This window comes from Lingula anatina, chromosome 1 (genome assembly GCF_051362555.1).
Source record: "Lingula anatina isolate TDL-2025a chromosome 1, LinAna3.0, whole genome shotgun sequence".
Lineage (NCBI taxonomy): Eukaryota > Metazoa > Brachiopoda > Lingulata > Lingulida > Lingulidae > Lingula > Lingula anatina.
The window spans coordinates 61,345,379-61,368,673 of NC_141767.1; the positions used below are offsets into that span (position 1 = coordinate 61,345,379).

The 23,295-nt window shown below is 34.2% G+C and overlaps 2 protein-coding genes across 15 annotated transcripts in view; one reads left to right on the forward strand and one right to left on the reverse strand.

The window, feature by feature from the left end:
• Positions 1-14,483, forward strand: part of LOC106154407 (uncharacterized) — a 55,602-nt gene extending 41,119 nt beyond the window's left edge. For 10 of the 13 annotated variants that reach the window (XM_013528779.2, XM_087000131.1, XM_087000132.1 and 7 more), the window contains 13 exons: positions 340-498; positions 656-757; positions 998-1,180; positions 3,476-3,607; positions 3,833-4,053; positions 4,646-4,745; positions 4,898-5,002; positions 5,161-5,244; positions 6,643-6,827; positions 7,504-7,597; positions 7,946-8,155; positions 8,306-8,464; positions 8,618-14,483. In XM_013528779.2, coding sequence (XP_013384233.2) covers positions 340-498; positions 656-757; positions 998-1,180; positions 3,476-3,607; positions 3,833-4,053; positions 4,646-4,745; positions 4,898-5,002; positions 5,161-5,244; positions 6,643-6,827; positions 7,504-7,597; positions 7,946-8,155; positions 8,306-8,464; positions 8,618-8,710 — 1,827 coding nt within the window. In that variant the 3' untranslated portion in view covers positions 8,711-14,483. Of the gene's footprint in view, positions 1-339; positions 499-655; positions 758-997; positions 1,181-3,475; positions 3,608-3,832; positions 4,054-4,645; positions 4,746-4,897; positions 5,003-5,160; positions 5,245-6,254; positions 6,305-6,642; positions 7,598-7,945; positions 8,156-8,305; positions 8,465-8,617 lie in introns of those variants that run through there. The other 3 variants (XM_087000134.1, XR_015331832.1, XM_087000139.1) reach the window with 3 other exon arrangements.
• Positions 13,882-23,295, reverse strand: part of LOC106154485 (5-taurinomethyluridine-[tRNA] synthase subunit MTO1, mitochondrial) — a 40,506-nt gene continuing 31,092 nt past the window's right edge. For both annotated transcript variants that reach the window (XM_013528841.2, XM_013528850.2), the window contains exons 11-17: positions 22,639-22,769; positions 18,726-18,930; positions 18,255-18,417; positions 16,933-17,051; positions 16,617-16,713; positions 15,446-15,500; positions 13,882-15,166 (exon numbers count right to left, since the gene is read on the reverse strand). In XM_013528841.2, coding sequence (XP_013384295.2) covers positions 15,056-15,166; positions 15,446-15,500; positions 16,617-16,713; positions 16,933-17,051; positions 18,255-18,417; positions 18,726-18,930; positions 22,639-22,769 — 881 coding nt within the window. In that variant the 3' untranslated portion in view covers positions 13,882-15,055. The remainder of the gene's footprint in view (positions 15,167-15,445; positions 15,501-16,616; positions 16,714-16,932; positions 17,052-18,254; positions 18,418-18,725; positions 18,931-22,638; positions 22,770-23,295) is intronic.

Below are 23,295 nucleotides of genomic sequence, written 5' to 3' on the forward strand. Positions count from 1 at the left end.
GTGCTTTTTTCTGCAAAAATTTTAATCAAGCCCTGACACCTGCCAGACTTGTTGATGCTGACTATGTTTAGTAACATTACCACTGCAAGTGCTTGTTAGAGTACCTATGGCTTCTACAAGTTGGGTTAGGATAGGAGACAAGGCAAGCATGCTTTTCAGGCTGAATAACTAATATCAACAACTAAGATAGGGTCTAGTGTATACTCAGATGTGGACTAGATGATATTTCATATAAAAAGAGTACCATTTCATTCTAGCAATATTTAAACTATATATTATGCAAATTGCAGTTGACATACACTCTTTGTTTATAAAAAATTGTATATTTTCACTCTCTAGGAGAAACTGCTGGCAGATGCTAAGAAAGCTGCAGAACAAGATAAGCTGGATGCATTAGAAAATCAGAGAAAAACATTATTGGCTGAACACAAGGATAAATCGAAGCAGCTGGAAGAAAGACTTCTGCAACAAGTTACTGATCATAAGAATGCACTCTGGGTAAGATATTTGCACTAATTGGTTTGTTGTCCAATATGTTCAATGAGGAGATGCAACTTATCATTTATAAAGCATTATTTTATGTGGTTGTAGAACATTTTAGAGCTGTATCTGGAGCAGTTGCTTTATACTTTCTTTATTTTCTCTCTCTCTGAAGGCTAAAGATGAGGAACTGCTCATGGTACGTGAAAGACTTCTCCAGCAGGAGGAAGCTACTAGGAAACTTGGGGAAAAACTTAGACGTGAGGCTCAGGATCAGGTATGTTTGCACAATGAGAAAAATAGTAGTAGCATCCGTAGATGAACTGTAAGCTGTTACTTTTAAGACATTACTTTTTGACGGAACTCACACTGCTGTAAGTCACCATCTCTGATATCTTGAGGCAGGGTTTACCAAAAAAGCAGGTGTTTTAACTATTTAATTTTAACAACTTACATGATTTAAGTTCATATATGTGTTATCAGAGCACAAATAAATGTTACTGCACACTTATTCTAGATACAGAATGCCATTGCTAAAGAACGTGAAAACTGGGATAAGGAAAAAGAAAGGTTACTAAAACGTGAACTGAGTCAGCTCCAAGAGGAGACGTCCAGGGTAACCAGTAAGCTAAAAGATGAACTGGAAAATGAAAAAAGCCAAAACAGTTTATTGGCTGATAAACTTGAACAGCTGAAAGATGTAAGTAAATGCATTATATTAGAGTTTTTTACTCACATTTGACAAAATGGCTTTGAATTGTTTTTCTTAAACAAACAACTTCCATTTAAGAATCCTTTTATTTTTGATAACAGTTACTGCTGGAAAATGCAAAACAAACCTGTTTTAAATTGAGATAATGCCTAGAAGTTGAATAAAAAAATCCAGTCAGGCTGTACTGTTATTCCATCTTATATTTAGTAACACCCAGTGGAAAAATGAAAATCTGTCAATGTGATGGTAAATCTTTTGATCTATGGTGACTTGTCAAGATACCAGCTTTATGACACAGAAGGAATTTAATTTTAACAGTGCAGAATTGGAAATCTATTACTGATGAGCCCATTTGAATTTTGGAATTGCAATTTGAATTCCACATAACCTGGCAACTGTGAGATTAGGGTATTAAATGGCACTTTGATTGCATGTATGCTCCAATGAGCTGATAAGCATGTCAGGAACTACTTTGATCACTGTAGGAATGGTTGTTAGGTTAGTAACTTAAATTATTTTAAACACATGAAGGCAGAACTAAATCAAATTATAAAATATATAGATGTACACCTATGTGTCAAAGATAATTTGTTCACATCTGGAACGTCAGATTTATAAAGTAGAAATTGAAATTCAGATTTTTATTTTAATCAAGTCCGATTTTTTTGTTAATTGCGGCACTTGTCCTCAATTTTGACTAAAACCAATATCACAATAAAATCATTTATTGCTTTTATTGATGCAGTGGCATAAGATGAATTGATCCAATTATGAACAATCCAAAAGCACACAATGCTTTGGTAATAACAGGCTTGTTATCAGATTGTACTGTTTGTTTAAAATGTTAGTCAAATAGATGGATGTGAAGTATTATGCACATAAATTTCAACCTTTCCTATAATCACAGGGGCATATATATATATATATATGCTAGTATATGGGATAAAGCGGAGAAATTTGTGTAAATGATCATAAAATTTCATCTTAGATATTTTCCATATAGATTTGAAGCTCATATGAGCAAGGTGTATATGTCTACAGTTAAGAGGTAGTAATGAGATTTGGCTGCAGATTTAGATATACAGTAACTAAGACCGCTATTGATTTTTCTGCGATAAAACTTTGGAGTTGACATAACTTTGGTCCAATTCCAAAAAACAACAGAGCAAGATTGAAAGCTGGAGTCTTAAAGGTTGTTATGTCTCTGTGGGAAACATGGGATGTTTACTTGATAGAGAAATCCAACTTAATCTGATGAAAGTATATGACAAGGTTACTGAAAATTGTAATATTCAGCATGGTAATTTGGGTAGACATTGGTTATACTGTAGATGTCTATGAAACCTGATGGACCAGAGATGAATGTTAATGATCTGGTTTACTCTGTTCATGTGGTGAGTAATTTTTTAAGTATACACATACTGAGATTTGAGTAGAAGATTTAATAACATGTTGCACACAGGCAGTCTTATACTTGGCTATGAAAAGTAATTAAAGTGAAAATTATAAAAATCCCTGAACAGAAGTAAGCCATTTTGTCAAATATGTTAATCCCTCAGCTGTGCTTTTTTACCATTAAAAGATATTAATAAAAGTAAAATGATTTTATGAAAATATTCAATATGTTTATTGAGACTAACATATGAATTTCATAAAAGCATTTTTCAAAGTCACCTGCTTACTGCTTCCCATATTTGCCCCCTGCTTTGTATATGCTATGAAATACACAAATTAGAGTGCTCTACCTTCACAAAGAAACCCCTTTAATCAAATAGAATCTTTTTAGGCATTTAGAATTGCCTGGGTAAAGAAACTATTAACATTTTAAAAGCAGTTAGTGTAAACACCATTTTGAGCTTTTTGTGGTGTTGAATAGAACTGTGTACTCAACTGTATAACATAGCCACATTTAAAATTTGAGAAAAGACCAAATTGAATAGCCTGTGATGTGTTTAGCTACCATTAACTTTTTCGGGAAATCAGTTATTTAGACAGATATTTTACGTGACTAAGTGCTAAGGACATTTCTGAAAATGTGTGTTTTGCCCTAGCTAGTCTATTAACTCAATACAGTCTACATGGTCTACTATGTGACTGTGGGTAGTATTGATCAGATAGACTCATGTTATTAGTTGGTGTGGCTTCATGTTTATGTTACTGACAATAAATGCATATCATGATAGCTATATGAGTTCATCCGAAAGGTTTCATGCATTGTTTTCTTTTTCTTTTTAAATAAATATAAATTATTTGAGCTCAGCCTCTTTTGTTCTTCACCTCTAGGAGTTGGAGGAGGAGAAGCGCCAGGCTTACCAAGCATACAAAGACAAGCTGACAGCCATCAGTCAAGCGAAGGAGGAAGCCAAGCAAGAACAGCAAAGCAAATTGGAACAAGTCAAGGATATGTTTGAAAGAGTAATAGCTGGCATAACAATTATAGACATTGGCAGAGAATGAAGATTTCAATATGACAGTTTCACATTCTTTACATTCTTTTTGGTTACAGCAAACCTGTCTTTTTCTCACTGATGACAATGTATTAACATATGAATAATGTAATACATAAATGTAGTTTTGCTATTTGAAATGTACTCTGTAGACTTGTTATATTATTTAATTTTTGTTGTGTTGATATACTAGGAAAAAATGAGAGAAGTAGAGACTTTGAAAGAAACAATTAAAAAACAGGAGGAAGAGCTACGCACACTAAGGCTGGACAGGCAGATGGCTTTACAGAAGGAGCGTGAAAGTTCTACTCACTCAGAGAGAACTGAGAAAACAGTGATATTTGAAATTAACGAAGAGTGCAGAAGAGCTGCAGATCTCTTGGGATTAACTCCAAGGACTGTTAATTTATCCAGGTAGGTTTCCAGAAACTATCACTAGGTTTCCATACTTTGATGGATCCAAATGGATCAACCTAACTCCCTGGGGGTTCACACTAAATTGCTATCAGATCAAGAGGCTTAACATGTCTATCATGCCTACCGAATCAGCTAGGGGTAAATAATTACCCCTAACAGTTTCACTAGGTGTGACAGATGTTTAAGCTGGTTAGTTTGATAGCAATTTAGTGAGACTCCCCAGGGAGAAAGATCGATCCAAATAATTATGGGAATGGTCCCTTGTTGTTAACTGAATAGTGAAAGTCAGTTGCAGTTGAAATGTTCATTTCGTGATTACTCGGATCCTTGCTTTTAGAATACAATAGTGGAGGTGAGAAGTAATTTTGAATTGTTTTCTGGAAAATCTCAGTGGTATATTTTGCCTTATGTCTATTATATGATCATATTTAAATTATTTATGATCAACTACATCAATTTCTTAGTGATGGCTTTGGAGTTGCACCTTTGTACTTCATCTTATGGACAATTTAACTTCACAATTTTTAATTTATGGAAAGTTTGCAATTATATAGAAGACGTCACTGGTTGAAAACTTCTTTTTTTGCAGTTTCAAGTTGGAGAATAGTATGAAAACACCAAACAAGTCAGTAAATAAAAACTCCGTGACATATAGCAGCCCTTCCAAATCACCAACATCAGCAGCTTTGGTAAGATTGCAAACCAGGTTATACGATTGTTGCTTTTGCATTTGAAATTAAAATAATTTATTATAATTTGAGTGATTTAAGACTGAAAAAGAAAGTTTGAAATTGGCCCTTATTAAATACCACCAATGTAATTTATCTATTTTGCCTTTCAGGCAAACTTGAGAGCGACTAATGAAGAATTGAGAAACCATGTAGAAGAATTGAAACAAGAACTTGACACCCTTAAGTCAGCCTCTTCTAGAAGCCAGCATCAGCAGGTAACTTTGACACAATTATCTTCAACTGAAGTGTGTGTGTTTGTGTGTGTGCAACTTAATAAATTGGATATTATTCTAAATTAATAAATCGTATTAAAGTAGTTAAAGAGCAACATACTTAGTATAAAGTATATATAATATTTATTTTACTATTTAAGCTTGAAGAAATTGAAAGACTAAAACAAAATTTACAACGTGAAAAAGAGATGGAACTGGAAACTCTGAGAGAAGGCTTGATTCAGGTATGTGCATGTTTTGCTCATTCCCTTGCGAATATATTTCAAAAAGTCAAGAAAAGATAGTGTGAATACAATCATGAGTTCTTGCATGTTGTTACTTGAATACCTTGTGTGAATTACTGCTTTTCAACACTGTGTTGTTTGAATTCCTCATTTAATGAGAACTGTAATTGCATAATTATTTGAAAATGTCTGGCTTTGTTTTTGTTGTTTTTAAACATCTTAATGTTTGATTTGATATTGTTGCCAAATGTTTGTGCTTATGAGCAGTGTGATTTGCTTCTAACATCAGAATTATTCCTTCTCGTGTTCTTTTAAACAAAAACACTGAAAATAACCGTTCCTATTATTTTATTATTTTTCATATAATAAATCTTATTTTATTTTTTTATCCATTAGACATATTATCCTTATAGCTACCGTTATACTACAACCTAAAACTGTAACATACTTTTGAAAACTTCAGAAATTTATAAAAAATTGGCCATTTATATCTGACAGTGTTATTACACATTGTCGCAACCATTTTAACTTGATTGCTTCTAAATTTTTATGTTTTCTCTAATATGGTATATTTACTTTTTATGTGCTTTATTCCACAATAAATTATAGTTGCACAGGATCTGCTTTGTTTTGTCTTTTGTTCTTTGTACGTGTCATTGCATGATGTGCTCAGTTTTGCTTATACATAATTTTTATATAGATCTAGATTTATTAAAAAAATGTGTTCTAACAATTATGTGGCTGTCATTCTAATTAAATTGTTTAATACAACAACAGTAGCTCAGATACAAAAAGTCAGTGTGCTTAATTTGCTTGAGTCTTGTCCTCATTCTCTCATTCATACTTTTTAATCATCATTTTAATTTTTTCCATTAATGGCAAACTGTATATTTTACTAGTATCTTTATTCTAGATTAACAAACTACTTACACATAATGATAGTTATTAGCTGCTTGCTATTGAGTTTGCCAAGTTGGCAGCTTTGTGAATATTCTCGTGCTTTTCTTCAGGAACACATGCAAGACATCAGTGAGCTATATGACAGTCTTAAGAAAGACCAGTAAGGAAGCTGTGCTTATGAGTTTCATTACAGTTTTTGAATACACTTTCGTATTTGAATTGTGTGAATTGTCTTTCCGTGTGTCCTGTCTTCTGTGTCATGAGGTGTTGCTTGGACAGAGTGACTGGAAGGGCTGCTTTCATGGCTTTGTTTGACCTGATATTGTATGTTACAAAAGAAATATAAAAAAGGGAAAGATGGAAAATATACCGTAGAAAGAAAAGAGAAAAATAAAGGAAAACGTACTACATGAAAGCTTCTCTTGCCAGCTGGATTTTGTTGAGGTTTGCTTGTTTATTATGGGGCTATAAGCATTTTTGTTGCACCTCTGATTGTAGGAACACATGGATGAAATTAGCCAATTACAGGCATCCTTAGGGAAAGATAATGCTCTGCGTCAACTTTTGAGCACTAAGGATAAAGAATTACAAGAAATCCAGCACAATATGAATGCTTGGAAGGAAGAAACGGCAGACAAATTAGCTAGGAAGTTTGAAGAAGAGTTGAATAAAGAGCTGGAAAAGTAAAAAAAAAAAATATCGATTGAATTGAAATAACCAAAGTTTATTTGATTGGAAGTTTATGATAATTAATCATTGCCAGTAATAAATTGCATGTGATTGGGTGATTTGCATGTGAAGCATGGGATTCATTTCTTACTTACTTGAGTATTTTTCTCCCAGAACATTTTCAGGTAAAATATATACTTTCAAGGTTCATGGTGGGAAGTAGATTGTAGATATGCACTCTTTTTGATAAAATCATTATCGTAGCATTGTAGTTTTTGTGACATTTCTTACACTGCACTGAATTTTAAAAAGATAGTTATGCAGAAAAATCTGCACAACTTTTAGTATCTTTACTTTTGTAGTTAGATTTAACAGATATTATAAAATTTATATGAAAACAGCTTAAATAGATATGATTTCACATTTAATTAAGTCTGTACAATTGATTTTGTGTTGTGTAACGATTAACACTGCTTGAAACGTAGATTATATATGTAGTTTAACTGGAAAGATAACTTTAAGTCATGGACATTGCCAATAGTTATTAATAGTTTTTAAGATTCACAAGTAGAATCCTATTTCATCTGATAAAAGAAAATCCTATTTTGTTCCTGAATTATTGTAAATTTGAAATATAATGCCATTATGTCATTGGTTTTGCTTTCCCTGATATAACATTTTCGACTGTAGGAGACTGAAAGATTATAAGAAAATGCAGAGGAAAAACACTGAGCAACAAAAACAAATAGATAAGCTTGAAGAAGAAGTGAGGAGACTCTCTTTTGTAAGTTCTCTTATTATTTACATATTTACCCTAATTTATCGTGGTTTATTTGTATCAACATCCATTTCATGTCATGTTCTCTATGTTCATAAAGCATTTTGGTTATTGCAAAATTGATCAAAGAAACCAGTTGTTGAAAATGGACAAACAGTGCTCTTTCTGGGCTGTCTGTAATTGCATTCAGTCGGTGGAGTAATATCTTTAAATCTTTAACTCATTTGGTAGGAACACATCATGCAAGGGTGTAATGGATAGGGTAAATTTGTTAACTTATTTTTGTTATATTTTACATTATGTTATTACAGTCATCATTTAAATCAATCCATTGAAGTACTTTGTTTGTTCTAGTCATCAACCCCAAGCCCCAGTCCTGGTAGCAAGTCTCCAGCCTTTGAAGATGCCAGTACTATACGATTACTGCGCCATTTGCAGGACAAAGTAAAACATCTCAGAAACGAGAATACCTCTCTCAAACTTGCAGGTGGCAGTGGAAGTCCAAGTTTAAGCACTTCTACTCCAAACTTGAGCAACCTTTCGTTATCTGTGCATTCTGGCAAGGTAGGTTGATTGAGTATTTTATCATCAGAAAAAATGCACAGGTCTTTTTCTTAGGTTTATGAATGGTGTAATTTTGGCAATTTGTGCAAAAAATTGTGAAATAATGCTGCACTGTTTTATATTATAGATCCACACTCGTTTATTTTTCAGACTGATGATGAATATTTGAAGTTACTTGAACAGAGGGCAAGGGATGCAGAAAGGGCAGCAGAAATGGCTGAAGAAAGAGCACAAAGAAATCAGCATATCCTTACAGAAAAAATGACTGAACTGTCAAAAATGCAAGAAACATTAGCCCATCAAACAAAGGTAGGTTCTATTATTAATATCATTTATTTTTTTATTATCTATTTATTTTTATTTATTTATTTATTTTTGTCATTTTATACTGATGATATACATCTTTGTTAAAAAATCAATTTCACATGGGTAAAACTAAGTTTTACATGTTTCATGTTTCAGGAACTAATGCAAATGGAAAGAGCTTATTCTCATTTAAAGCAGAGATCACCTTCACCAACTAGGTCATTCAGAAATTCACACACAACAAGATAGCCAATATCTGCTGTCCTTGGGGGTTTACTGTCATTCTAATTCTTATTGGATGCAGTTATATTGCTAGGGCTTAAGTCAGATTAGTTGTGCATGAATTTCATGGGGTCTGTTCATCTTGGATATTGAGAAGGAATATTTTGATTATCACTGTGTGACAATTTCCCACTTCAGGATGAGTATTCATAATTTGTTATTGTGTTCAGTATTTTATTATCAGAGTAAGGAGCACAATATGTGTAGTATTTTTTTATTATCCAAATAGCACACATTTACTGTTTATAGAGCAATTTAGCATGTCTAGAAGTTAGTCTGCCTTTCATATATGTGCTGCCTCTTGCTTTATTGAAGCACAAAAGATGTCTTGCTACGTAGATATTTGTATACATTTATAGAAATCATAAGCAAAGGAGTACTTACATGTAGCATGATACGTCTGAGGATCACAGCACTCAAAGAGAACTGTGAGAAAGGAAAACTATCATTTCTTCAAAGCAATTTGGCAAAGTCCAAAAGATTTTTGTCTTTTTGGCATTGTGTGATATCTCAGGCAAAGCCTGCCTTCCAAAGCAGGAGGATAGTATTTATCAGTCTTTAGTACTGCACCTAGATTATTTAATGAGTACAATTATAGAAAAATTCTACCCAAAAGTCTTTCAGGTTGACAAAACACAAGGTGATTTTTGCACCATTATTGTTTGAAGTTTTTCTGATCACAGATAACATTAGTTGTTAGAAGCTAGTGTAGGTATGCTGCACATGAACAGTATAGGCTAAGGCTTTTGTTTGTATCAACTTAGGCCAGATTGGAAAGGGGTTTTTTTCTGTGCAGTGAGAGAAAATATTTTGTAATGCAGTAACTTTATTAAATTGTTTTACATATCATATACTTCGCATAACTGTTCCGCTGATTGTGTAAGTTTGTAAAAAGGTATCACTTTACACTGGATTTTTGCTCAAGGTTGTCACATTGTTGGCATGCAGTTAAAATGCTATGACAGTACAGTATTAGTAAGATGCTTAATACCCCTCACTTTGATTTATATCATTAACTGAATATAGTTACTCTGTTTTGAAATTCTGACTTCCCTCCTTTCCCATGTATAATGTGGACCTCTCAATGTTTGTGCACTTTACAGTTTCTGTAGAGATTAAAGTATTACATCGTGCTTTGCTTTTACAAGAGAGGGAAGGCGTCAACAATAACAACCAAAAAGATTTCAATTCTTTGTAAAGTTTTTTAAGATCTGGATACAACTTTCACTTATATTTTACCAACAGATTCTCAGTTTGCAATTGGTGCATGTTCACCTATACATACACTGCACTTATACATTAAATACCCCAGTGAGGATACAATTTTACATCCTTATTTTAAGTGGATAAATTTAGATAATACAGTTTGTTAGAAGTCCCTTTAGTTTATCTTAGTTTGTGAAAATATAAATTCAATGTTGATTTATTGTACCACCAGCGTTAGCGCTGGCGGTACACATGGTTTCGGTCTCGTCCGGATCGTTCCGCCGGCTCCGCCGGCTCCGCCGGACGGCTACCGTTACCGCTTCTCCTCCTAGACGGTAAGGCCCCCCATACCCATCTCATGGATTTAGGTCACCTATAATCTCAACTCGTTCCACGTAAAATTTGGGCTTTGTCGGTATTGGGGTCTGGGTGTGGCACTCATTGCAATGCACCCTTGTCCAAAAATGGCAAAATTAAATGCTAATTATCTACCCTACGGAAGGAGTTACGGGAAAAATTTCTACAGACGGCTTTCCAAAAGTCATATGTGTAGATTTCAAATATACCCTCGGATTTGACCTTTGACCTTTACTTCAAGGTCAAATGGGCCAAAATTTTCAAAAAAATGAAATTTTTTACGAAAAAAAAATTTTTTGCCCTGTTATTCAGACACCACACAGACTTAACCAATAATATTATTGGAAAGTGTTACCCTTCAGGTCATCTTTCATCTCCGTGAATTTGGGGTCAATTGGTGCATTTTCACAGGAGTAGCGGCCATAAGATACCGAAACTGAAAACTGTCTCTAATTCGGGAACCGTTAATGCTAGAGACCCATTCTTTTTTGCATTTTGTAGAGCATGTAAAGCCCAACACTGGAGGTGGTCTCGGTTTTTTTGTATTCCATACGGTTTTCGAGTTACGCTGTATCAAAAAGTACATATTGGTGGTGAAAGGAAAATGTACGGAAGCCCACTGGTGCCATATGTAGAAAAAAAAATTATCTCGAAATTTCGAGATACTATTTTAAAATTTGAACAAAAAAATTTACCACCAGTGTTAGCGCTGGCGGTACACATGGTTTCGGTCCCGTCCGGTCCGTTCCGCCGGCTCCGCCGCCATGTTACCGTTACCGCTTCTCCTCCTAGACGGTAAGGGCCCCCGTACCCATCTCATGGATTTAGGTCACCTATAATCTCAACTCGTTCCACGTAAAATTTGGGCTTCGTCGGTATTGGGGTCTGGGTGTGGCACTCATTGCAATGCACCCTTGTCTAAAAATGGCAAAATTAAATGCTAATTATCTACCCTACAGAAGGAGTTACGGGAAAAATTTCTATAGACGACTTTCCAAAAGTCATATGTGTAGATTTCAAATATACCCTCGGATTTGACCTTTGACCTTTACTTCAAGGTCAAATGGGCCAAAATTTTCAAAAAAATGAAATTTTTTATGAAAAAAAAATTTTTTGCCCTGTCATTCAGACGCCACACAGACTTAACCAATAATATTATTGGAAAGTGTTACCCTTCAGGTCATCTTTCATCTCCGTGAATTTGGGGTCAATCGGTGCATTTTCACAGGAGTAGCGGCCATAAGATACCGAAACTGAAAACTGTCTCTAATTCGGGAACCGTTAATGCTAGAGACCCATTCTTTTTCATTCATTTTGTAGAGCATGTAAAGCCCAACACTGGAGGTGGTCTCGGTTTTTTTGTATTCCATACGGTTTTCGAGTTACGCTGTATCAGAAAGTACATATTGGTGGTGAAAGGAAAATGTACGGAAGCCGACTGGTGCCATATGTAGAAAAAAAAATTATCTCAAAATTTCGAGATACTATTTTGAAATTTGAACAAAAAAAATTTTTATCTCGAAATTTCGACATAGCATTTTGAAATTTGAACAAAAAAAAAAATTATCTCGAAATTTCGAGATAGCATTTTGATATTTGAGCAAAAAAATTTATCTCGAAATTTCGAGATAGTATTTTGAAATTTGAACAAAAAAAATGCTATCTCGAAATTTCGAGATAATTTTTTTTTTCAACATATGGCACCAGTCGGCTTCCGTAAAAATGTGCAGTACGGTAATGGATAATAAATTTTGAACACCGGAAAAATAAAACATAATGCTTGGCAAAGCAGACAACTTGTGGTCAAAAATGACATTATTTTATCAAATTTAAACTTCTGCAACTTCAGAGAACCTCCCATTTCAAGAACTTTGACCAAAATGACCTTTTCTTTATTTTAATTAATTTTTTCTGTATGAAATTTATGGCACATTATGGTAACTCCAAAATTATAACATTTAGTCCCTTATATCTCCAAAACTGGCAGAGATAGGTCCATAGTTACTATTGAAGTTGAATAGGAAGTCATATACTGGCAATCTTACTGTGACCTTGACATTGACCTTTGACCTACTTTTCACCATGAACTGAACTTTGCAAATTTTGCTTCCCTTTTATCTCCAAAACTGGCAGAGATAGGTCCATAGTTACTATTGAAGTTGAATAGGAAGTCATATACTGGCAATCTTACTGTGACCTTGAAATTGACCTTTGACCTACTTATCACCATGAACTGAACTTTGCAAATTTTGCTTCCCTTTTATCTCCAAAACTGGCAGAGATAGGTCCATAGTTACTATTGAACTTGAATAGGAAGTCATATACTGGCAATTTTACTGTGACCTTGAAATTGACCTTTGACCTACTTTTCACCTTGAACTGAACTTTGCAAAATTTGCTTCCCTTTTATCTCCAAAACTGGCAGAGATAGGTCCATAGTTACTATTGAACTTGAATAGGAAGTCATATACTGGCAATTTTACTGTGACCTTGAAATTGACCTTTGACCTACTTTTCACCTTGAACTGAACTTTGCAAAATTTGCTTCCCTTTTATCTCCAAAACTGGCAGAGATAGGTCCATAGTTACTATTGAACTTGCATAGGAAGTCATATACTGGCAATTTTACTGTGACCTTGAAATTGACCTTTGACCTTCTTTTCACCATGAACTGAACTTTGCAAATTTTGCTTCCCTTTTATCTCCAAAACTGGCAGAGATAGGTCCATAGTTACTATTGAAGTTGAATAGGAAGTCATATACTGGCAATCTAAATGTGACCTTGAAATTGACCTTTGACCTACTTTTCACCATGAACTGAACTTTGCAAATTTTGCTTCCCTTTTATCTCCAAAACTGGCAGAGATAGGTCCATAGTTACTATTGAAGTTGAATAGGAAGTCATATACTGGCAATCTTACTGTGACCTTGAAATTGACCTTTGACCTACTTTTCACCATGAACTGAACTTTGCAAATTTTGCTTCCCTTTTATCTCCAAAACTGGCAGAGATAGGTCCATAGTTACTATTGAAGTTGGATAGGAAGTCATATACTGGCAATTTACTGTGACCTTGAAATTGACCTTTGACCTACCTTACAATGAACTTAACTTTGATTGCACCATTTTTAGTTATATATATTTTTTGCATATTTTGAAAATTCTTGTTGATTGCATTTTTACAGCTTGTCAAGCACAAGACTGGTGGCTGCACCCCTTATTTTGTGTATGTGGGGGTCTATACTAATGCGCTTGCTCCAGCTGGTGGTACAATATTCGGAGGCGGTATCGCCTCTCTGATCCTCTAGTTTTTTAGTTATTTTAGAAATGGTTTTCAAAAAACCATTCCAGATGATTGAGCCAATTTTGAGGGTTTTTGGAAAAAATTATTTTTGTTACTCATTTTAATTAAATGTTAATTTAGTTGAGTATTTTTACAAATGCTCTTTATTATGCTAATTTTTGTGTATATATTAGAGAAGGAAATGCCCTGTTATAATATAAAAACAAATTTGACATTGAATATTCACCTCTGCGTAGACCTGATCACAATTCACCAGGGTGTTTACACCATGTGCCTTTGTATGTACAACTTTATTTTCTCCCAGATTTTTTATGTAAGTACAAATATATGTATATATAAATATCACGTACATGGTCTCGTCTAGTACTGTATAATGTACATTCCGTCCACTGGCATTTGAAGTAAACTGTAAGGCCCTTCTCACATTGAGTGATATACTATAGTGATACAGTCGGCACCATTTTGAGAGGTCCCTTTACTACCTTTAATAAGTTCACTTCCTGCTGTTTAGTTTATTAATTGGCCATGTCCAGCATGGAGGCTCCTTTAGGTGACTTTTTACCTGAACACTGCTTTAAAGTTGCCAATCAAATATGTTTCAGTATGGATTGTATCTCTGAAGTATACTGCTCATTATATAGGAGGCCAAAATGTGTATCTATACATGTTGTGATTCATTATAAAAACACATTGAAATTATGTGATAGAGCCTGCACAGGGTATTCTAAAGACCAAAGCTTAGAAATGAAGAGATTGTTGAGTGCCTTTTTGGTACAATGAAGTATATTTACATATTAGATATGGGTTTATGAATTAGATATCAGAATGGATTATGTATTGCAAGAAAATAAATATTCAGGCTACTAGTACATATATATGAGTTCTTTTTGTTCTTGGTTACTACTTACAGAGAAAAAAAGGATCATGTCTCTGAGTATTCTGACAAATATGACAACATGGTTTGTGGTAAAAAGAAATAAAAAGAACACCAATAAATAATTCACTACCAAAATATCCAAATGCACAACAAAATGCTGAACACGTTGGTTGTGCTTTGATTATTTCAGATCCAGCCTTAAATCTATTTTAAGTGATCAGATAAAACAAGGAATTTGACAGATGTAATTAAATCACCTTTTTTAGTGCTGTCTCTCAATCCTAGCAAAACAAAATGGCTATATTAAAAATGGTGCAGAAGCAACTGCATTGTGGTAGATGTGCCTGAGCCAAATGAAAATATCTTAATTAATTATAATTAATTGCTGACATTCAGGTTATGAAGGAGGGATTTATTCTCCCCCTTTTTTTTTTTCTTATCCTGGGTCTATCACAGTTGAAGAAAAGTTTTTCGTCTTCAAGTATTTTTTTCTGCAGAACTTTTCCAGTATAATGGGTGAACAGTGCATCTATTGCCCCTTTTCACATAGATGCGTACATTAAATGACTCAGCTGCTTGGGACATTAGCTATGTCATCATTCTGCCTTCTCTTCACATGCTTCAACAAGTATACCAGTACCCCTGGAGTTATACCTGGTAACCTACTGGCAGCTCCCAGCTGAAAGATACACCGTAGTAATTAGTAAGGAAGTTGGATTGGAATCCATATTTAAGTAATGCTTCAATAGCTATAGACGAACTGAGTGTACAGGTATTAATCATAATCACATTTCCTTAAATTTCTCATTATTATAGCAATTTATTATAATTTGTAATGATACAAAAATAATGAACAATATGAATAACAACTGTCAATATCTAAATATGTGCAAAAATATTTAAATAGTGCAAAATCACCTTGCAGTACTACATGTAGGAATATTGTGCATAAACTTACTGTCTGTGGTTTAGTTTCTGACAGTTTAACTCTCCATTCAATGGCTATATTCAAACTAAAAAATAATTCCAAAATGGTTAACATCTTACTTAAGTTACAGAGTAGTGATTTCTTGAGGGGGGGGGGGGCACTACATACATTAACTTGTAGTATCTTTCTAAAAAAAGTTTTATTTTCTTTTGCAAACTAACTGAAAAGGGGCCCATGAAATCTTTTTCATCCCAAAGTACGAGCTCATTCTTCATAACATTGTAATTAGTCAACTTCACTAAGATCCAGCAGCCTTCCAGGCAAATAACAATAGTGTCTACATTTAATTTTGTATCAATCACATACTAACACATTATTGAGTAATCCTAACCCTAGTCTGTGAGTATGTTGATTAATTTGCCACCTGAATGCACAAGTTATATAGATACACTGCTTGGCTAGGTCAACAACAACTGACCATGCCATGACCCACAGGTTACATTCACTGTAGCCTGCTACCCTTTCTATACTTTATTAGTTCTATACATTATTAGTCAATTAATGAAGGGCAGTGCGAGCACATAAATAGCTATAAATACAGTTTAGTTTTACAAGATACTTTTCTTTCTTGTCACGAATAAAATAATATGATAAGAAATGGAATTCATACACAGTAATTGCTTATTAGTATCAAGTTTATGAACCAGAAGCATGTTGTGTAATTGATAATTGACAATGAAAAGATATTATGCCGCATGAATTCCAGTGCAGGGGCCTGAAGATTTGAACATGCTCATATTTAAGTATAAATATTTTGTGATATTACACAACCATCTATAGACATTACAGCATAAGTTTCGATTACACTGTATTGTGCAGGCACTATAAATAAACAAACATAAGGAGGGAACCATCAGTAATTACAACTTTGAGTCCTACCAAAGTGATAGGCACATGTTGGCTAGCTGATACTGAAAAGGTAAGTAATCAACCAATCCAATACTCTCGTTCAAAAGATATACCAGTACATATGGAGAATAATTCTGAATGAATATGTAAACGTACCAGTAGGTGTGCACATGCAGGCATGTATTAGAAAGAGAAGGAGAATTAATGTAGCTGATACATATTTTCATTATGGAAGTGTTTTACTAAAGTGAAAAAAAAGAAAAGGTCAAAGTAGAGATGGGAGCAGTCTTACTTTGAATAGTCTAAATCCTCAGGCAAGATAAGCTGCTCGTCTTTTCTAACCTCCTCTATCTCTCTCGTCTCTTCCAACAAATTTACTGAGTAAACAACTGAAATTTTAAAAACCATGTGACAACTTTCTGAGTGAAAACCTTATTCTAATAATAATAATAATAATAATAATAATAATAATAGTAATCTTTATTTTTTCCAAACTATACAATAAATGCATTTCAATGTTGTTTACAGTAAAAACAATTTAAATGTTATTAATATAATGGTTACATGTTGAATGATAAAAGATCCTTGCTTCTGAATGCTTTCTTTACCTTGTGTCTTTAATCTCTGAGCTAACTCTCTGTTCTTGACAAACCTTGAGAACTGTTCCGGATAAGCCCAAGCCAGATTATCGAGTGTGATATCTGGTGAACTGAGCACTTCAAATGCACTGAAAATGTACAAGGGCATTAGATCTATCAGACAATTTGACATATATTCTAACCGATTTGGTATTAGGCCACACTTTTTTATTTTTATGGATGACATCCTCTGGGGACCCCAAAATCGGTGCAAGAGGGCGAAAAAAAAAGTCCAAAAAAAAAAAATACCGCTTAAGTAAAGGAATGCTGTCAGTACACAGCTGGAAACACATGTACCACAGAAACACGTAATAAACTAACACTGTCTTTATCCATGCTCTCAAAATATTAAAGCATTGTCAATATTTCGTAGAAAGGTAAAAAAAGGTTATAAATAGATATGCTGCATGTTACCATATCTATATTAAGGTTATTCTATGCATTTTGCTGGTATACCAATCAATAAAACAAATAATAAACAAACAGTGGGTCTTTATTTGTGCTCTCAGAATATTAAAGCATTATGAACACTTCACAGAAATATTAAAAAATCATGCAAAGATATGCTTAATACTACCAAATCTATTAAAGGTCATTTCAGTCAATGCCGTTTTGTCTACTTTGACTCGCACGAAGCAGCCAAACTGTCGGGTGGCCTGTCCGACCTTCAGCCCACCAAATACCTCAACACCCTTGTCGACCCTGTTTTTGCTACAAAAAACATGTGCTGCCTTGGACTGAATGTCAGAATTTTCCGGGCAATAATCGCTGGCCACCACCAGCCTTTCGTATAATTATAGAAAGGTGATATCTCCATGCCCAATATCAATGGCATACCAATCCATTTATGACTTTAATTGTCGTGTAACTTGACAGTAATCCTAGAGATGAATTTGACGGCATAGCTGCCAATTTCCACGTGGCGATAATACGCATGCGCAGAAAGCTCATTTTTCCGGCAAAATTCAATAAGGACGTTTGCGACAACCGACTTAGTTGGGGGTGAGAACGGACAAAAATCGGTGCGGGCACAGCATGTCATCCATAAAAATAAAAAAGTGTGGCCTTAATAGTGTCAGTGCATTTGGCTTTGTTCAGATTGTATTAGGTGAGACATCAGTTTAAGTTAAGCAAAACACAATATGACCACATGATAATGATGAAAAATCTTTTTACTGTTTTCCAACCTTCTCACTGTTGAATGGTGTTGATACACATTTAATAATTTGATGTGTGGGTAACAAATAAACCTCTTAACTTAACCACAATAAACAAGAACTTTTAATTTTTACCTCATAAGACTCCCACTCTGTTTAGGTCTTAGGCCAAGTTTTTCTCTCCAACTGCTTATTGGTCGAGCAAATGTCCTAAGCAGGTCCATCCCTTCCTCCAAGTCTGCCCTATTCTTACACATTTTGTCATATCTGTATTGGCTGACACAGCCTGTTTGGTAGCCTGTCAAGATTACAAATTGAATAAAAAACATTTCTTTGAAACAATTAAAAAGCCTTCTACACAGAATTCAAAAATAAACAGTGGTAAGTCTTTCATAAAAGGGGAGAGATCATCACATTATCTAGACCACATATAATGGACTGAACAAAAGGGCTATATGCAGACAGTGTAGAAAAAGAAGTCTTTTAGAGTAAATACAAAGAGACACCGCCCATTTTTACTTCATAATCATATTCAATAAACCTCAGCCCAACCTCTGAATGATGCAGGTAAGCATGAGGTTACTCTATACATACTAATACACCTACCCTTCTCAGTGAGTCTAAGGTCAGCATTGTCTGGTCTCAGTGTTAGCCTGAACTCCGCCCTGCTGGTGAACATCCTGTAAGGTTCATTGGTGCCCTGTGTGGTGAGGTCATTGATCAGCACACCAATATAACCCTCAGTTCTGTCTACTGTCATGGGTGATTTGTGACGTGACTTTAATGCTGCATTGATGCCTGCTATGATTCCCTAAGCAAACAGAATTATATATTGTGGAAAAAGAATGTTCCTAAATTCTGCCTTATGATATACAGGGTACAGTCATTTTTATGTACAGACACAGATGTGTCTGTACATATTGCCATCACCTGCGTCTGTCGTCGCCGATGCCGATGCCGATGCCGATGCCGATGGCGATGCCGATGCCGATGCCGTCGCCGTGCACTTTCCTTGTAAACACGATAAGTGGAAGGCAGTTTTACTTTTTGGCTTTATATTTACAGAGCTGATGAATATTCATAAAACGCAGGTCAAGTTCGAAAATCAGCATGATCGGGCCATTATTGTCGAAGTTATGCTGTTTTTTCACTTTTCAGCATATATGCAACCCTGTAAACACATTTTAAGGAAAACCGTTAGGCCTGTTGACATGAAACTCACAGGAGTAATCAATCTTGCTAAAACGCAGGTCAAGTTTGAAAATCAGCATGATCGGGCCACTATTTTAGTAGTTATACGTTTTTTTCATTGTTCAGCATATATGCAACACTGTAAACACAATATAAGAAAAACAGAAAGCCCAATTGTCATTACACTCACAGGAATGGTCAATCTTACTAAAACGCAGGTTGAGTTCGAAAATCAGCATAATCGGGGCATTATTTTAGAAGTTATGCTGTTTTTTCACATTTCTTCAGATTTCCTCAGATTTAATTCTTTGGCATGTTAAAGCAATAATAACTCTTCGTTTCGGCCAAAAAATGAATTTTCCTGGAGTAAACAACAATTTTCTAATACTTACCAATGGTTAATGAATCCATTTTTACATTCAAAGTTAGTCCCTAGTTTTTTTCTAAAAAGTTTGGTTTTTTGTTAAAATCTCTTAAGAGAATTTAACAGAGTATAGCTATCAATGGAGGTCACGTGGTCTGAAGACAAGCTCAGACATCAGAATAATAGCTATAACTGCTGTTTTTGTGGTAAAACAGAATATATTATATTTCTATGAGTTATTCACAAGGTTTTTATTGTGAAATATACATCTCATACGAAGAGTTATTATCACTTTAATAGCCTTATTATTTAAGTAATAAGATACGTAAAAGTGTTTGTTAGACATTTCCTGCATCTTTACAACATTGTTAGTTGCTTATGTAAAAATGATGGTAAACTTGTTATCGTGTATTGTGTAATAAAGTTTCAAAAATGGAAATAAACTCATATCATTGCAGTTTGTCAGATTCAATCATTCACTATGTTCAGAATCTCAGAATGGAAGAAATTGGACATTTAACACTGTTCTATTGATATTTTTCACATCTCATCAATTTTCTTAGTTGATCTTATAAAAATGGCAGTAACCTATTAATTTTGTTTTATGTTAAAAAAGTGTTAAAAATGGAAATAAACCCATTTCAGAACAGTGCAGTCTTGTTTACATTTTGGCATCTTTAAGGCGTGACTTTGAAGTTCCATCCGCCTAAAAACCTTTGTTAGTCACGTTTACTATTTGTCCATGATACTAATATTTTATTATTAAAAATTGATGATCATTTTGCTGTTAAACATTATGTAATATTGCATCAAAATTTGAAAAAAACCTATTTTGGGCACTGCTCCCATGATGACCATTTAAGAAAAACCATGTCACTTACTGTTCTCAAACAGTACAGTTAATATGTACAGATGTGTCTGTACATATTGCCATCACCTGCGTCTGTCGTCGCTGTCGTTGCTGTCACTGTTGCTGTCGCCGGCGCCGTGCACTTTCATTGTAAACACGATAAGTGGAAGGCAGTTTTACTTTTTGGCTGTATATTTACAGAGCTGATGAATATTCATAAAATGCAGGTCAAGTTCGAAAATCAGCATGATCTGGCCATTAATGTAGAAGTTATGCTGTTTTTTCACTTTTCAGCATATATGCAACACTGTAAACACATTTCAAGGAAAACCGATAAGCTTTTTGTCATGAAACTCACAGGAGTAATCGATCTTACTATAACGCAGGTCAAGTTCGAAAATCGGCATGATCGGGCCACTATTTTAGTAGTTATGCTTTTTTTTCACTTTTCAGCATATATGCAACACTGTAAACACAATATAAGAAAAACAGATAGGCCAATTGTCATTAAACTCACAGGAGTGGTCATTCCTACTAAAATGCAGGTTGAGTTAAAAAATCAGCATAATCGGGCCATTATTTTAAAGAAATGCAGTTTTTTCACATTTCCTCAGATTTAATTCTTAGGCATGTAAATAGTTTCATTATTGAACTAATAAGATACGTAAAAGTGTTTGTTTGGCATTTCCTTCAATTTTACAACATTATTAGTTGATTATGTAAAAATAATGGTAAACTTGTTATCGTGTATTGTGTAATAAAGTTTCAAAAATGGAAATAAACTCATATCATTGCAGTTTGTCAGATTCAATCATTCACTATGTTCAGAATCTCAGAATGGAAGAGATTGGACATTTAACACTGCTCTGTTGATATTTTTCCCATCTCATCAATTTTCTTAGTTGATCATATAAAAAACGGCAGAAAACTGTTAATTTTGTTTTATGTTAAAAATTGTTAAAAATGGAAAAAAAAAAAACATTTCAGAACAGTGCTGTCTCGTTTACATTTTGGCATTTTCAAGTTGTGACTTTGAAGTTCCATGGGCCTGAAGACCTTTGCTAGTCACATTTTCTGAATATCCATAATACTAATATTTTATTATTAAAGTTGATGGTCATTATGCTGTTAAACATTATGTAATATTGCATCAAAATTTGAAAAAAAAACTATTTTGGGCACTGCTCCCATGATGACCATTTAAGAAAAAACATGTCATTTACTGTTCTCAAACTTACAGGAAAGAAACATGGGACTAAAATACAGCTTCAGTAGGAAATACAGTCTGTTTGGTAATTCTTACTGCCAGTTAAACAGTTATTTTGTGAAAATTTAATTTTTCACATATTGGCATTTTCAAGGTGTGACTTTGAAGTTCCACGGGCTTGAAGACCCATGCTAGTCACATTTTCTGAAAATCCATGCTACGTATATTTTATTATTAAAAATTGACGGTCATTATGCTGTTAACCATTATGTAATATTGCATCAGAATAGAAGAAAACACAATTTTGGGTGCTGCTGCCATGATGACCATTATGGGAAAACCATGTTACTTATGATTGCCAAACTTTCAAAAAAGAAATACAGGACTAAAATGCAGTCTGAGTTGGAAAAGCAGTCTAAGTGACTTCTTTTTCTGGAAGTTATACATTTTCAAAGTGTAAACTTGTAACATATTTTAATTACATTGGTATTACCTGTTGAGGATAATTAAAATTTGATGTTGAATTTGCAGTTTAACATAATGTATTTTTGCATCAGAATTGACAGTAGCCTATTTTGTGCATAGTTATTTCCTGTTTTTTGTCTGTACATTTGACAGCTTTGCTGCCTTGTTTTGTTTACATTCATTTAATTCTGAAGTAGGCACTCTGCAAATATTAATAAACATAAGAATAAGGATATGTCTCTTTACCTTGAAGCAACAGGTATACTTTTTATCTCATTTACTTTATTACTAGAGTCCAAGGTGCACCCCTGCACCCACCCAACAAAAGAAGAGATTTTTTTTCTCCACCACATAATAGCACAATTACCAGACTTTTAAATGAACAATTTGGCTACAATGATATATAGAAAAGTATGATCCTATTTGAAACAGATCAATATACCTGAGCTGCAGCTTCCTCATATCCAGTTGTGCCATTTATCTGGCCAGCAAAGTAGAGATTCTGAATAGGCTTGGTTTCCAGTGAGGTCCGTACCTGCCTGGGGTCTATATAGTCATACTCAACACCATACCCTGTAGATGAAAGGCAGAAGTTAAATAGCTAAATCAGTAGCTGCAACATAGGGCATTTCTAAACCAGAGAAATAGCTTACCCCACCTGATCAAATGAAAACTATGGAGTCTCTGGAATCTGGTCACCCAAAGATACAATGCAGTCTGATTTTCGGTCTACGAGAATACTGATAGGAATGAGGATTAATGTATTTTATGGAGTCCTTCCTACTTCCAGGCACTACCCGGTATTCTAGGCATGGGATACATGACCAAAGAACTTACCTAAATCTTCATCACCAAGTATAATTTTTGTTATTTTTCATTCTGATATCCATAAATTGTTAGCCAAATAGATTTGAACCATGTTACCTTGTATTGAAACCCACATCATCTTCTATGGTATGACCATAGGACTCATGCCAGCTAGCAGATACATTTTTTTCTGATAAATCCTTATAATAATTATATTGGATATAAAAAATATTTTAAAATTGTTTCATATTCTAATATATCACTGATATAGTGGAAAATAAAAAAAATTGCC